This window comes from Abrus precatorius, unplaced genomic scaffold, assembly GCF_003935025.1.
Source record: "Abrus precatorius isolate BTA unplaced genomic scaffold, Abrus_2018 Scaffold11, whole genome shotgun sequence".
Lineage (NCBI taxonomy): Eukaryota > Viridiplantae > Streptophyta > Magnoliopsida > Fabales > Fabaceae > Abrus > Abrus precatorius.
In genome coordinates, this window is record NW_020874303.1 from 5,443,784 (window position 1) to 5,458,834 (window position 15,051).

The 15,051-nt window shown below is 30.9% G+C and overlaps 2 protein-coding genes across 4 annotated transcripts; one reads left to right on the plus strand and one right to left on the minus strand.

Moving 5' to 3' along the window:
- Positions 1–2,604: 2,604 nt before the first annotated feature.
- Positions 2,605–7,300, plus strand: LOC113855373 (ubiquitin domain-containing protein 1-like). The gene is made up of 4 exons (XM_027486996.1): positions 2,605–2,774; positions 4,293–4,415; positions 6,182–6,301; positions 7,053–7,300. The coding sequence occupies exons 1-4, from the start codon at positions 2,738–2,740 to the stop codon at positions 7,115–7,117; spliced, it is 345 nt and encodes a 114-aa protein (XP_027342797.1). The 5' UTR covers positions 2,605–2,737; the 3' UTR covers positions 7,118–7,300.
- Positions 7,301–8,248: 948 nt separating this feature from the next.
- On the minus strand, positions 8,249–14,214 carry LOC113855071 (DNA polymerase delta subunit 3). Of its 3 annotated transcripts, none has more exons than XM_027486526.1 (8): positions 13,978–14,214; positions 13,765–13,820; positions 13,525–13,649; positions 12,615–12,774; positions 10,633–11,057; positions 10,029–10,514; positions 9,662–9,764; positions 8,252–8,753 (listed from the first exon to the last, which is right to left on the minus strand). In XM_027486526.1, the coding sequence occupies exons 1-8, from the start codon at positions 14,044–14,046 to the stop codon at positions 8,618–8,620; spliced, it is 1,560 nt and encodes a 519-aa protein (XP_027342327.1). In that variant the 5' UTR covers positions 14,047–14,214; the 3' UTR covers positions 8,252–8,617. The 3 variants fall into 3 exon arrangements, 2 of the variants coding, with proteins under 2 accessions (XP_027342328.1, XP_027342327.1); XR_003502821.1 differs by having other exon boundaries at positions 8,648–8,753; positions 9,515–9,764; positions 13,978–14,130; XM_027486527.1 differs by lacking the exons at positions 13,765–13,820; positions 13,978–14,214 and having other exon boundaries at positions 8,249–8,753; positions 12,611–12,774; positions 13,525–13,648.
- Between the last annotated feature and the right edge of the window lie 837 nt (positions 14,215–15,051).

Here is a 15,051-nt window from a genome sequence, read left to right on the forward strand (position 1 = left end):
ATTATCTCTTCTAAACAAGTTTGTGATAGTTCAAAGCATATAAATTTATTTATGGTTTGTTGAACAGTTAATAAATAGAGAAATAGTTTTAATATATCCATACTTTTATGACTTTTGTTTTAAAATATTAATAATATTTAATATACTTAATTCAATATTTTGTTAGCCTTATTAGTAAGTGTATTAAATTATTAGAAAGATTATTTAATATTTATAATATTTTTAAAGAGAAAAGATTTTTTTATATTAATGTAAGTCTAAAAAATTTTATATTTAATTTAAATATTTTATGTTATAATTTATTACTTCACTAATTATTAGATGTACGTTAGATTTTTATAAAAAATTTTAGATTTTTCTATATATATATATATATATATATATATAAAAGGCTTACTTTTTATTTAATTAATCTTATTTACTATTGAATGTACATAAATCTTATTTCAAAAAGTTTGTGTTAAGCATTACATATTTGGTATGGTTTTTCTAATTTATTATCACATAATTTGGAAACTTGGCATCCTTAGAATAAAAAAAAGATGACAGAAACCATAGTGTATGGAACATTGACAGCCAACAACCACTTTACATGTTTCTGTGTTGTTTTCTATATTTGTTCTGAGTGACGCATATTATTGAGCTATTATGATTCTTTCTTTCTGACAATCAATCATCTACTGATTTTCCCTTTAATCAAAATATAAAATATTTTTACACCCAGAAAAAGAAGATAAATGCTTTTTCAACGCACTCTTTATTATTTATTAAAAATTCTAAAAATATTAATTAAAATAAAACTTACTTATTTTTGTATATTTTAATTAATTAAAAAAATGTATCAAAAAGAGAATGAAAAGAAAAGCGGCAGCAAAGTTAATGTCTAAAATAATACTTTTTTCATAAATTAATGCTACGTAGCCTCTGTCACTAACCAATGTACATATGCCATCTTCACATCATAACGTGTTGCACCCAATATCACTCTGTTTTCTTATATTTAATTTACACCTTTCTTTAGCAAAATAAAATAAAAATAAAAAATTGGTACCTAATGTTTTGCTTTGAATCATAGCATCACTTTCTCGTTAATTAGTTTTTCATCTGAAATTAAAAGAATACACCCTTTTTAAGTGTAAAAAACGATAAAATAAATTTCATATTTTTTAATAGACTTTTTTTATACATAAATATGATTAGGAATCACATTTTTCAAACTGTTTAAAAGGTCCATTTTAATTAGACTTTTTGAGTTGCAAGGTAAGAATAACTTTTAATTAACTTTTACCTCAATTGAGATTAATATTTTCAAAATAGACTGCATTCCTACTTCATTCATTTATTCATTTTGAGTCTTTATAATTTTTGTTTTATATAATTTAATTTTGAAATGTATTAACTTATGTATATTTTAATCAATTTTCATTATATAAGTAAAAGTATTATATTATGAACTAAATTGCATATTTTAACATTTTCACAATTAATTAATTCTCTAGAATAAATTTTTTTTAAAATGAGAATTAAATTATACAAAATAGTGTTTTTAAAAATATAAATAAATAAAATATTACTAATAAAAATTATTTGCGGATAAAGAACGGACGGTATTTTCCCGACCAAAGAGGCAGCCTCACCCGTGAGAGGCATCTAAAATTGGCTAAACAGAGCCACGTCTCTTTAATTGTTACGTTCGAAAAAGAAAAATATAAAAAGTTCAATATAATTTTAAATATTTATTTTTGTTTAAATTTTATCTAAAATTATTGTTTATATAACTTTTTTTTACATCTTTCTTTCATAAAAAAATCATGTAATATTTATGAGACAATTACTTTTATTCCCATCAGTTTTAGAAATTAAGTTTAAAATACTCACATTTAACAAAGTTTTAAAAAAAATAAAAATAATTGATGTCTTTATATAATTTATAAATATAAATCCTTAAATAAACATGTTTTCAGAATTTTTTTAAAAATGAATAATTGAAAATTTGATTTGATTTTTTTATCATATTAAGTAATTTTTTTATATTAAATACATTTTTTTATTTTATTCCTTAAAAAGTGAAGCGAACTGCAAAGTAAGAAAATTAAATTTTATTTACTGTTGAATATAATAATATTTATGAAATATTTAAATTTAAATTAAAGATAGATAAATAATTATTTTTTTATTTTATAAATTTTCATTTCAAAAGACTTATTTTTTAACTCAATAATAATTTAAATTTTGAATTTTTTTATAATATTTTAAAATTTATTTTATATTTTTATTTAATCTTATTTATTAGATTAAATTTTATCATTAAATTATTATATATTTTTTTAAATTTGTAAATTTTATTAACTTTTAAAATAATCATACAATATATTTATACTTATTTATTTTAAAGAAGATATTTTAATATAAAAATAATCATAAAATAAAAAAAATAATTATATCAAATATCAACTATGATTTTAACTTTTTTTTACATGAATTGAAATTAAAATAATAAAACTAAGATGTTATCTAAAAAAAAAAAAGAATAGAAAAGGGTGGCGGTATGAAGAGTTTCTCCCCACACAAGGCCACATAACATTGTAGACTGTACCCATTAGCATTAGTATTAGCATTAGCATTACCCACTGAGTGGTTAATGTGCCAAACCTACGTCATTGACTTGCCATCTCAGTGAAGTTCATTCCTTTATCTTCCCTTCTCTCTCTGCCAACCAAGTTCTCATTTTTCCGCAATGGGTTGTGCTGGATCCTCACAATCCAAGCCTGATGGTGTGATTTCTCTCCAACCTCTTCTTTGCTTTCGATTTTGGTGCATATTTGATATTGGGTTGGGTTCAAAATCTGTTCTTTTGTTTGATGGGGTGCTGATATTTGTGAGAACTACGTTAACTAGAAATAGTGTTTTTTGATGGGGGAAGAAATAACTTGCATAAGGAAAACAAATCTGTTATTTGGTTTTTGTATATTTTACTACATTTTGTATTGAGCAATGAAAATCCTACCCTTTGAACCATTAAGGGTCTTTTATTTTTGTGTTTGCTTTTCTAAGCAATTTTTCTTCTTTTAATCTGTTTGATTGTTGCTAATAGCTGTCTTTGGATATTAGTTAAGATGGTCTGCCAAAGTTTTAAACTTCACATGATGCTGAGATTTGTCTTTAGGTTCAAGTGATTTGCTTGGTATGTCTCTCTTCTTTGTTGATTTTGAAAATTTAGTCTCTAATGGGGTAACTTTTGGTTAGTTTTTAGTGATTGAATTGAGGATGTAAATTGGTTGCTCTTGATTCCTGTGATGTGCGAACTGGAAAGGTTAAATAAATTTTCAATTAGTTTAGTACCTTTGAGATTGAAAACTATTGGCTGGGACCCTCCTACTATCAGTTTTAGTTTGGATCTTTCAGATTTTGGTTGAATTACAGTAATTTGGTGTAAATTTGAATGTGCGAAGTCTATAAACAGCTTTGTTTATTTTAGAAACCGAAGAAAGTGAAATTTATGTATGTATATTTATGAAATTAACTTCTAATTGATAATTGATGCCATTGGTAAATGATAATGCTACCTGTGTCCTGAGTATCCTGACTTACGCTAAAGCTTAATCTTTTATTTCCCCCTTTCGTCTAACCTGAACGTGTACCTATGTGATCTGTAACAAGTGAAGATAGCGGTGCAAATACTAGTAAAAATAAGTTCCATCCTGTAAAAGAAATCATATATTGTTAGTTCAAGCTCACATATTACCAGTTATCTCTATGATGTGTTTCCCCTTCTTTTGTTTGTGTGTGTGATACTGAGAATGTGCCTTGCAGTTTTGTTTATCTTGGAAATAAGATGTAGCAACATTTTTTTGAATATGCCATTTCGTTTCTAAGGCCAACATGTCTTTCTTCTTATGATCTGCATTGATGCATGTATGCACTGATACATTCATGGTGGAGCATTACAACTAGCAGGAGCCATTTTTGTTAATCTTACCTCAAATTTGTCTATTTTGGTATCTGTTACCTGTTGATATAATGTTGTGAAAGGGAAAAAGGTTTTTTTTTCAGAATGAATGATGTTGATTCAAATTTTAACCCATGATAGGATATGTATGCTGCAGCATGTCACTTCCATTGATTTGTTTCCTTTCACATGGTATAGAATGTTTTGGATATTGTTATTATTATTATCATCATCATTATGTCACTTTTTTTCTTGTGGCTTGTTCCAGATGACAATGCTCAAGTTTTAGATTGAAGTTTATTTTCAGTTGCCATTTACACAATATTAAATTGAAAATTAACAGGGACAGTAAAAAAGATCCGAAAGCCTAAGCCTTGGAAGCATCCTCAGCCCATAACAAAGACTCAGCTGATACAATTGCGGGATGAGTTTTGGGATACAGCTCCTCACTATGGTGGTCGGAAAGGTATCATCACATCTGATAAATGACCATACTTTGAGCCTTTCAAGGCATATTGCAGATTAATTGACTTAGATAATGAGAGGTTTTGGTGGAAATGATTGCTTTTATATGAATCAGTTCACGTCCCATAGTTTGCTGCATTGCTCCTATTACTTTTTTTATTACCTTTCTGACTGATTTAAATTAATTATCCTTAGCTTGTTGTTTTGCTTCAATCTCTTCTAGGATGGCCATTTCTTAAGACGCCTCTATCTTACCACCAGGATGTTGTACAATAGAATTGGTAATTATTGAAGATGTAAATTGAGACAATAACCTTTGGTGATTGTATAGAATCCCAACCTAAACTAGTAATTCCATTAGTTCATATTTGATTCAGAGGTTGCGTAAAAAGCTGATTTTGAAATGTGTTAGTATTTTATTTAACAAGAAATTTGTGAAAATGTGCATTATCAAAGACTTTTTCTTAGGGGCTCTAGACAATTTAGTTAGGGAGTCTGTGTTATAATTAATTCAAATGATGGTGTGAGGACTGTGGCAATTTGATTGATGATTGTTTATCTGAAAAAAGAGTTGGACATGACATTTTAACTTGAAGGGAGTGGATGGCTGACTGAGATTATTGTGACTGTGACTTATCTTTGTAGTTTGATAAATATCCAGTCTTTCATGTTGGATTAGAAAAAGTTTTCAATAATTTCTTTATGGCTGATTTTTTTTAATAAATTTTTTGGCATCATTTATTTTCTTGGCAATGTATGGATAGAGCAAGAGAAAATGTAAGTTGTGATATCAGATTGATCATCCTTTTAGGACTGTAGCAAAAGGTTTTATCTATTCTTGCATTTATTAAACGTGATGCCTCATACAGAATGGTTGTTCTAAGTTGGTATTCTGATTCTTTATACTGCAATATGCTTAGTTTTCCTTAAGTATCTAGAGTCAGATGATGATGATATTCTCCATGCTAAGAGTGAAATTTACATTAATGTTTAAAGCTAATTTTCGAAGGAAGGATGGTAAATTTACATCAAGTAAAATTTTGAAAATGTTGTGCTTTTGTGGGAGTCCTGTTTATTTGCTAGCAACTCATGCATATATGGGATATGTAACACAATTTTATCTGTCTTGTTTCATATATAGAAAACTGGGCCAAGAACCACGGGAATGAAAGTATATTAATTCAAATTGACTATGATGATTGATTGATTTGATGCTTGGGTATAATTGCTCAAAGAATCCATCATAGAATTAACACTTAGCCCCAAGGAAAGAGAATGGGATCGAGGTTCTTTTTTAATAGTCAATTGCAAGACTGATCATTGTGTTCGGAAAGAATGAAATAGGTTCAGACTTATGTCATCACAAAAGTGAAATTTGGCTTCCCTAAGCACGGAAACAAGAAGGAACACTTGATTTCCTTTATAGATCAAGGTGTCTCAAGAGGCCAAATTTCACATTTATAGTAAAAAATAATCTTGTGCAAACAGGCTATTAGCCATTGCATTTAATTGTAGAAAATTGTCAAAAAGCAAAGCGCTCTCATAAATAATAAAATGGCAAGCCCAAGAGTGATATTATGTTTAACAAATTTGACAATAAGATAATATAACACATTAAACTTGCCCCAAAAAGAAAGTTCAGATCATATAGGTTTATAAGGTATGTTGTTGTGAATCATTGTGCTACTTTTCATTTTTGCCTTTTGCATATCTTAATTGTTTTAATTAAGTTTAATTGAAGTGCATATCGGATTTTCTGCATGTTAGAGATTTGGGATGCTCTTCGAGCTGCTGCTGAGGCTGATCTAGCTTTAGCACAAGCAATTGTGGAAAGTGCTGGGGTCATTGTCCAGAGTTCTGATTTGACAGTATGCTATGATGAAAGAGGTAATTATTTCATGTTCCATTACATTATTTACTATATTGAACAAAATTTTCAAAACAAATAGGAGCAATATGTGTATATATATATCTACAGGATACAATATAATTTGGTTTACATCAGCAGTAACATTATTTAACTATGGTCAAGTGGGAAAACTTATTAAATTTGCTTTGATTTTAAAATCATAATACTGTTTATGAAGTTGGAGATTAAAATAAAAGCATTTACGAACATTTTTTCCATGAACCACCATGTGGGCTTTCAGCAGCACTACCATACTTTTTCCTTAATTATCAAACTGTGGTCCAGGCTTAGTCGAATCACGTTACACCCTTTATTATGGAGTATGGTGGAATACATTACACTGTTGTAGAAAGCTCTGTAGCCCCACCATTACCTTTCTCACCAAGCTTCCCTACCCCATAAACATGTGCTCTCAATTAAAACTTTCCTTTTACCTCTTGTTCTAAATTAATTAACCTCAAAATTTGGGGCCTCTCAAGATTCAATTACAAACTTCAGGCATGCTTTTTAAGGTTATATACAGAATAAGAGTAAAGTGATATTAATAATGAAACTGCTGAAGCAAAATTCTTGGAAATACTAAGTTCATGGAAACCAATGACTAGAATTTGTACTATTGCTGCATATGTTAGTTATTATGGGGCCAGAGTAGCATGCTCATTTCTTGGAATATTTACCTCTATCAATGTTTTCTTCTTGTGATCCTTAGTGCAAATACTTGTTTTGCAGGAGCAAAGTACGAGCTACCCAAGTACGTTTTGAGCGAGCCAACTAACCTGATTCGGGACAGTTAATAACAGAGTATAAATAGTAACATTCAAGGGGAAAAGATTGTAAATCATGTATATTGTTATCTCATTGATTTGGTAACTTGCATAGGGTAGCAACTCTTTTTCCTTTCCATCTGTACTCACCTTTGACATCTACGCTATGTTTCCTCAACCAATTGAACAAAAGTTATGTCAGTTCTGTATCTGATGACACTAGCTTTGGTAAATACAAACTCTAAGTTCAATGTGGCAATTTCTCAACATGATTTCATATTTGTGCTCATGCAAGAACACTTGTTGGCCAACTTTTCCTACAGTACTTTTGACCCCGCGATTGTATACTTCAAAAGTTTGACTACGATTCAAAGTCACTCTGGATCCAAAAACTGAAAATCTCATTTGATATATATATATATATATATTATAATATAGAATTGAATTGCACAGATTCAGACCGTTAAGGTGGACTCTCACAGGGAGTGTGTGATGATCATGCTGGTTTAGCAAGTGAATGATTTATAAAATCGAGTTTATACTAAAAAATTGGAGAACTGATGTGAACAAAATAGTCGGATATATTATCTGAAATTCTCGTATTACATGTGTATTTAAAATTGATAAAAGGTTCTAAAATGTTTACCCAAGCCAGATGTTAGACACAACTGTTAACCAAGTACACTAAGAAATAATAACAAAATGCGGCTGGGGATTTCATTTCAAAAGACTGGCAAATGGTATTCAGAACACCATAAAAAATAAAAAAAATCCTTTGGAATTATATGTAAAAACCTTCTTTTCATACTTATTTTTTAAAATTAATTTCAAATTTCTTAATACATTTCTACTGCATTCAACTGTATACTTATATTTACAATTATATTTTTTAAGCTACATGTAATTTTAAAAGGTTGCGCAAAATCTTAATACGATAAAAGATCATCAGTTCAATCGGCAACTAAACAACCTAAAAAAAAGTCACAATCCGGTTTCTCTAATTAATGTGTGATGTAGGAACTTACAATAACAAATGTACGAATTCGGCAAATCAATTACCTTTACCTGAAGTTCAGGAATTGATTTCCCACCTCCAAATTTTAGTGCGTTTGTATTATATTTTAAAGCAAGTACAAACTTGTTCTATCAAATGATGCATCTAAACTTGTTCTATCAAATATTATATTCTCGCTTTTCACCTTATTTACAGAGTTCCTCTCAGAGCTAGGCATGACAAGTTTAGAACCTCAAAATCAAAGAGTGTACGCATTACACCGTGATTCTGTGCACGGACTTTGTATATGAACTACGTTGATTAGGGCTAGAAAAGCAACGGAGTATTATTAATTATATTAGCACTGGTGTGCGTAAGGTAAACACAATACATCAAGTTATTTCATCTATTTCGCATCCAGATTACAGTGAAACCCCAACTAAGAGAACCAGATCTGAATAATCCTCACGATCATATTGGAACTAGCATTGATGAATGATCCAGCAAAAAGGATTGTTTCTTGAACATTGTAAATCTCAAACTCTCTTGAAAAATGAAAGTATATTGCCCTGTTTGGGATCCTTAGCGTTTCCTGCTTTCTTGCTTCCTCCTTTCCCAGTAGGATTGGAAGTAGTATTTGAACTAGCTGGTGGCTTCTTAGTTGCTGGAGCACTGGAATTGCAATGAATAAAGCTAGTCATGATTATCAAGCTTAAACATTGTTATAAAATTGTTATATTTTGTTTAGCAAGTGGAAATTTTAGTTTAAATAATAAAAACCAGATTAAAAGGGGAGTCTACAAGCTTTAGATATAAAAAATGTTATTGATGGCCAGAGAGGATATGCAGCAAACTGCTCATATCGTTGAATTTCAGGCAAAATAGAGTCCATTTGACTCCTGTAATAACAGTTTCAACCCAAAAATTAAGAACAATTTTCTTAACAATTCTTGTTCTCAAAAAAGTTCTACTCACTGTTCTTGACTGGTGGCAATTTTGTAAATAAATTAGACAGTAGTCTTGGAGCAATTTGTAAATAACTTGAACAATGGTATTCCATTAATGACAATTTCCCAAGTAACTAAAACTACAATCCAAATTGCAACAGCTATGTTTTTATTGATCCTTCTATATTTTTACGACTCAAGTTTTAAACCTAGAAAAGGTAAAGGAAACGAATACAGTAGTTTTTTACCTTCACCATAAATGCTAAAATCCAAACAAATTTTATTGATGTTTTTGTATTGTGAAAAATGTTTATATCCTTGCTCTACAATACTGATTTTCATTACTGTAAGCTGAGGCCAAAACCAAACAATAATTTAAGGGTCTTCTTAAATAGGCTCCATTATTTAAAGCAAAACCTTCAAGTAGCAATTTGCTGAAATCAAGATTTTTTCTGTCAGAAGATCTTGAAGAAACTTTAGAGATACCTTTCAAGTTGCAAAGCAAACCTAATGAGGGAGGCACCTTTATTATGCTTCATGGGACAACTAACAGGTGTCATTTGGCTCTTAAGTACTGGCAATTTCTAGCCATTCAGTTCAACTGCATGAGCAATAAGGAAGAATAGCTCTAACCTGTTGACTGCATTGGTGGATGCATTCTTGTCAGCTTTCTTTGTTGTAACCTTGTCAGGTTTCTTCGGTTCAGTCTCCTCCCCCTCCCAGACTACTTCAGTTACTGGAGAAAAGAGTAAAACATAAACAAGAGAAAAAGGTACAAAACATATACGAGAACTTTATGGTTAATGAGATTAACTGAACATTTTGATTTAGTTCATCCCAAAATCATGCAATTACAAAGGAAAAGCTGATATTTCTGTAAGAACTAAGTTCAAAATGTAAGTTCCGCAGTAAATCATATAGTTATAATCATACATAGCTTGTAGGCTATAAGTATAAAAGGACTGCCGAGTTAAAATAGTGCATTGAAGAATGTAAGAACCTTCTCTCCCTCGTTCATCAATCCGGGTCTTCATCACTTTTCTCCTCTTAGGAGAACATGGAGCGGCATTGTTTACACTATCCTCATCTACATGAACTTCAGGAGCACAATTCTGCAACTTCTCAGTGGATGATTTCCCAGTACTTGTGCACTTGCTGATAACAGACACATCTCTCAGTGGTAGGTGAGTTTTTTGGTCAGTTGCTCTCTCTTCCTTAACCCTAGATTTATTTTCTATCTGTATGTCAAGATTCAAAGAGGCTTTCTCTGATGATTTCTTATCATTTTGTCTAGAATCATAAGATGATTTATCTGGGAAATCAGGTGATGCCAAATTGATGGCATCATCATCTTCATCTGAGAAATCAAAGACAACCCTTCTTTTCCTATTGGATGACCTTCTCAATGAAACTTCTTGATTACCATCATCTCCGCTGTCACATTCTTCAGCTTCACGAGCAGAAGTTTGGGCCTCTTCAGTAGATACTGAAAAAGTGTTAATAAATATATTGGAGATGCATTATTATGATCCTAATATAATCACCAAGAAAAATATGAAAATTCTAAAACAAAGCAAACGGAATAAACTGCAACTGGAACCAACCAGCAGGATTTGAAACCATGGTGTTATTTTCCACTGGCAGGGAGCCAGGCTTGGGTTTTGCAGATGCACGACCCCAAAAGCTTGCCAATGAACCTCCAATAGACCCATTTTTATCGGCTTGTACTTTCTTTTTGCCTGTGGGCATGGGAAGGGCCTTTTCTTTGTCTGCAGCAGGTTTGCTAATGTTATCATGAACTCCTGTATTCCCTGTACCATTACTTTCATTCTTGATGTCTTTTGCAACGTTCTGTGGTTTGGCATCAACTTTGACAACAGAATCACATGTTATTCTATTAGGAGGTTGGTGAACTATGTTACTCATTGTTGGTCTCTCGCATACAACAGATTTTGTTTGTGAAGCTCCAAAAACAACTGGTGGGCCATCCACATTCCGCCGTACAAAAGAATTTGAGATCCCACAGAACCTGAGATATGCTAGTTAGCCACAAGGAAAACCACAAACATATCTTTCTAATTATAGAAATGAAAGCATTGTATCTCATTTCAGGACTAGTACATGATAGTTATGCCTGCAGGTCCATTTAGAGAGGAGACAAGCACCTTAACAGGAGAAGAAAATTGATATAACCATTTTCATTAACAACTACATTTCTTGACTATTGAAGAGATTCCAGAAATTAAATATTCTAGTGAAGTTAAAAAGTATGTTACAACAGTAAACAGAGCTCACCAGCAGACTGAAATCTTAGAATGGGCAAGTTATTGCACAATCATAGAATGAATTGAAGACAAATCAAATCACCACTTTTTTTGTATAAAATTCAACATATTTAATGTAAAAATCCACCAATTTGAAAACCACTTCTAGTTGATATGAAGCAAAACCAACCAAAACCTTTCTGCCATTTAAAATGCTTCATGCTATTACACATCTCAGATGGATCCAAGACAGATACATCCTAATATCAAAACATATAAGAAAAGAGCACCGAAAGGGGAGGGCAAGAAGACTTCCTATTAACCCAAAACCATGCAAATAAAACAATGGAAAGACTTACTACCAATCTCTCTTTGTAAACCCTAAATTAGTGCTCCATCATTCTCATCATAGATAGTACCTTCCAAAAGCAGAAGATGGAAGGATCTTAGTTTGGTTCCATGCATTTTCTATTATCGATACATTTTTGGTCTTTTTTTTAAATTAAGAAATATTAATTAGGGAAAGAAATATCAAGATACTTGTTGGAAATAGTAACAGTTATTAATGTCATTGCAAATTTGGGAGTTAATGTATCATTGGCAAGTTATTATAGTCATGGGAAATAGCTTAATACTTTATTATGACTCTTGAGAAGTAAATTGTTTTTTATTTTCCTTTTATGTATATACATATAAATATCAAGATCAAGGATGCCGACTTGCTGAGTACTCCCACTTAAGCAATTCACAGAAACCTGTCCTAAATTTTTTCTAGTCTTATGTTAAGTGTACACATAAAAGAAGTTCATTTATCCTTTTTAGCAAAGATAACAAAATGAAAACAAAAACACTAATCAGTGTAAAATATGAGCAGCATCCGTCAAGTCTTTAGGCAAAATTTCCACAAAGAATCAGAATAATTAACAAAGAAAGCATTCTAAGTAACATTAAGACTTGCATGTTAGACAAGTTTTCTTTTTCAGAGGAGAATGCCATATCCACCATTTTTCTGCCCTTTCTGTATCAGTAACAAAATTTATATTCTTATCTACGAAGGAAGAGAAATTATCGTGACCTGCCACAGTCATAAATGACATCCATGGACTTGAAAACTGAAGTTTTGCCTCCCTAATTTTTATTTTTATTTTATACAATCTAGAATCTTAAACCCTCAAATATCATTGAACAGAACATATACCTCTACGGATGCACTAATTCTGAAACTAAACAGCTCCTAATACTTTCACAATGTCCATCTGCCAGCACATGACAAAACCAAATGCTATATACTGCATAAAATATTTGGAAGCTACGGAACCTACCTATTGTCTCTGAAGCAATTATCAACTGAGGAGGGCTGCTTAAAGAGCTCCTCTGCTTGAATGAATTCTGCATTCCAAAGCACAGCTGGATCCTTTGGAATGCTAGCTTGCACACTATAAACCTGAACTGAGCAATCCCCATCAAATTCTTGCTGTGCTTCTGCATAAAAATTCAGAAACAGCTCCATGTTACCCCTACTTCCTAGTGTTTGTGATTCACTTCATAGAATGACAGGCAAAATTTTCCCAAAACCAATTCACTATCAATATTTCTCAAAATGTAAACTCAACAAATTAATTGAAATGCACACATCATATGACTAGTGAAACTTCTTGATAAGCAGATCCTCCCACATAGACTAACTGATCAGACCAGACAGTTTAATCAAATCACACCAATGACCAAATTGATCCACATCCTAGTTTCAGACAGGAGAATTGTGAAAACACGAATAAATTCAGGTTCTGTAAAATTAAATTAGAAACTACATGAAAACTGCCACTTCACTCAAAAAATGAATATCCACTGTTTACTCTAAGCTTGACACTGAAAGCTTGAAATCTTAAAATTAAATAAACATAAACTCAGCAATGACAAAACTATGAATAAAATGCAACAGGTCTATATAATTAGAGTAAAACATTATCATATAAAGCAACAACAACCAAGTCTTTTCTCACTGCGCAGAAAAAATGATCATATCAAATGCATATATCTTACAACAAGGGTTCAGCAGTACTAAAAACCTTCTCCATTATGACAAGCTAAATTTGATTTTTCATGTTCTCATATTCTCACAACTTTATATGCATAGAAAGAATAACAGCAAGTTAAGTACTCCAGTGTACCAATTTCTTACTATTACTATTATTTTTACAAAAAAAAAAATAAAAATCCTAAGCCTAGTACCTGCAAGCTTTGGCCCAGTAACAAGCCTTACGTTGTAGCAGGGATGGTTACTCTTCAACCAGCCAGATAAAGCATATACCACCTCCAATCCACCCTCATGTTTTTGAACAAACTCCTGAAGCAACCTACATAAAACAAAATTTTCAATCTTTCATAACATCATAATAGAAGAATACAATAAACAGCAATTCTACAAGTAAAACTTTTCGCCCATTTTTTTTAGAAAAAGGAAAACCCCACCTCTTTGCTTCATCCGATGATACCATATAATTGCGACTCAGCCACTTGTACGAAACCTAAAAGAACATGCGATACCGCATGAAATTATTTACCACAAAATGAGGGGAAATTCTTAAAAAAAAAAAAAAAAACTCCGAATTTCATAGGTAGGAAAAAAAATTACGACATAAAAATAACCAAAAAAAGAGGAAAAGTAGAGAGAGAGTGAGATACCACTTGAAGCTTATCGGACACGAGAGATTGGATCTCGTGAATGAAGGATAGGGTTTGGGTTTGCGCCATTGGAAGTGAGCGATGACAAAAGGGAGAGTTAGGGGATTTTGTTCTTATTTCCCTCCGCTTTGTTTTCCCGCCAATTTATGTGGGCTTCCTTTTTCATTCACTCTCTGCTCACTTAGGTCATTTATCTCTGATTTATATTTGCAATTTTATTTTACTCGGATTTGATTTGAATAGAATGTGTTTGATTTTCTATTTAAGTTTGACTGTTACTTGCGATATTAGTTGATAAGCTATATTAGCTACAACTTGAAACCCAGTCATATGCGTAAATCCCGATTTCTAAGATAAACATATTCTCCTTCCACCCAGTTATCAATTCTACTTTCAACCAAATCTGAAGTTCGCTTCTTATATAAACTGGATAAAATATAAGCTAAAAATTTATAACTAGTTAATTGAAATAAAATTAGTTATATAATTACTTGAAATATGTTAAATGATTAAAATAATATTAATATTATTTTGTGAATATAATTTCTTTAGAAGGTTAAAATTAAAAAATAAAAAATCCTGAAAGTTAACACCTAATAAATTTGATGTTATTTGAAATAATTTTCATTAGTTGATTTTTCATCAGTGAAATTTTAAAATTTATTAGTTTTTTCTAACAAATAGCTCTTCTTGAATATTGACAAAAAAAAGAGAGTATAAATTTGTTTCGTCAAACATACTCAATTAGTTTTTTTGGCTCACTGTAATTATCTTTAACACGGTTCGTTAACCAGCTTTTATTTTGGGCTTTTAAAAAATATCATTTATGTGGTTTTACATTCGTTTTATACGGAATCACTATTAATTTCGAGAGTGAATCCCTCTAATTCTGTTTTTACTTCATTTACAGTGAAAGACGAGTGATTTTATGATTAGTAATACTATTGGTTCCTCATCAAGATTGTAATGGGGTACTCATTATTGTATTAATGAAAAAAAAAACATTTTTTCAACTTATATTAGGTCATGCATATTATAATTTAAGTACTTAGAGGCAGTTTCTGTGATTGATAT

Coding starts and splice junctions, on each gene's coding strand:
- LOC113855071 (XM_027486526.1), bottom strand. CDS start 14,046: ATGGCGCAAACCCAAACCCTATCCTTCATTCACGAGATCCAATCTCTC. Junction 13,821..13,977: donor TGTCCGATAAGCTTCAAGTG/GTATCTCACTCT, acceptor ATGTTCTTTTAG/GTTTCGTACAAGTGGCTGAG. Junction 11,058..12,614: donor AATTGCTTCAGAGACAATAG/GTAGGTTCCGTA, acceptor AGCATATCTCAG/GTTCTGTGGGATCTCAAATT.
- LOC113855373 (XM_027486996.1), top strand. CDS start 2,738: ATGGGTTGTGCTGGATCCTCACAATCCAAGCCTGATG. Junction 4,416..6,181: donor TCACTATGGTGGTCGGAAAG/GTATCATCACAT, acceptor TCTGCATGTTAG/AGATTTGGGATGCTCTTCGA. Junction 6,302..7,052: donor AGTATGCTATGATGAAAGAG/GTAATTATTTCA, acceptor CTTGTTTTGCAG/GAGCAAAGTACGAGCTACCC.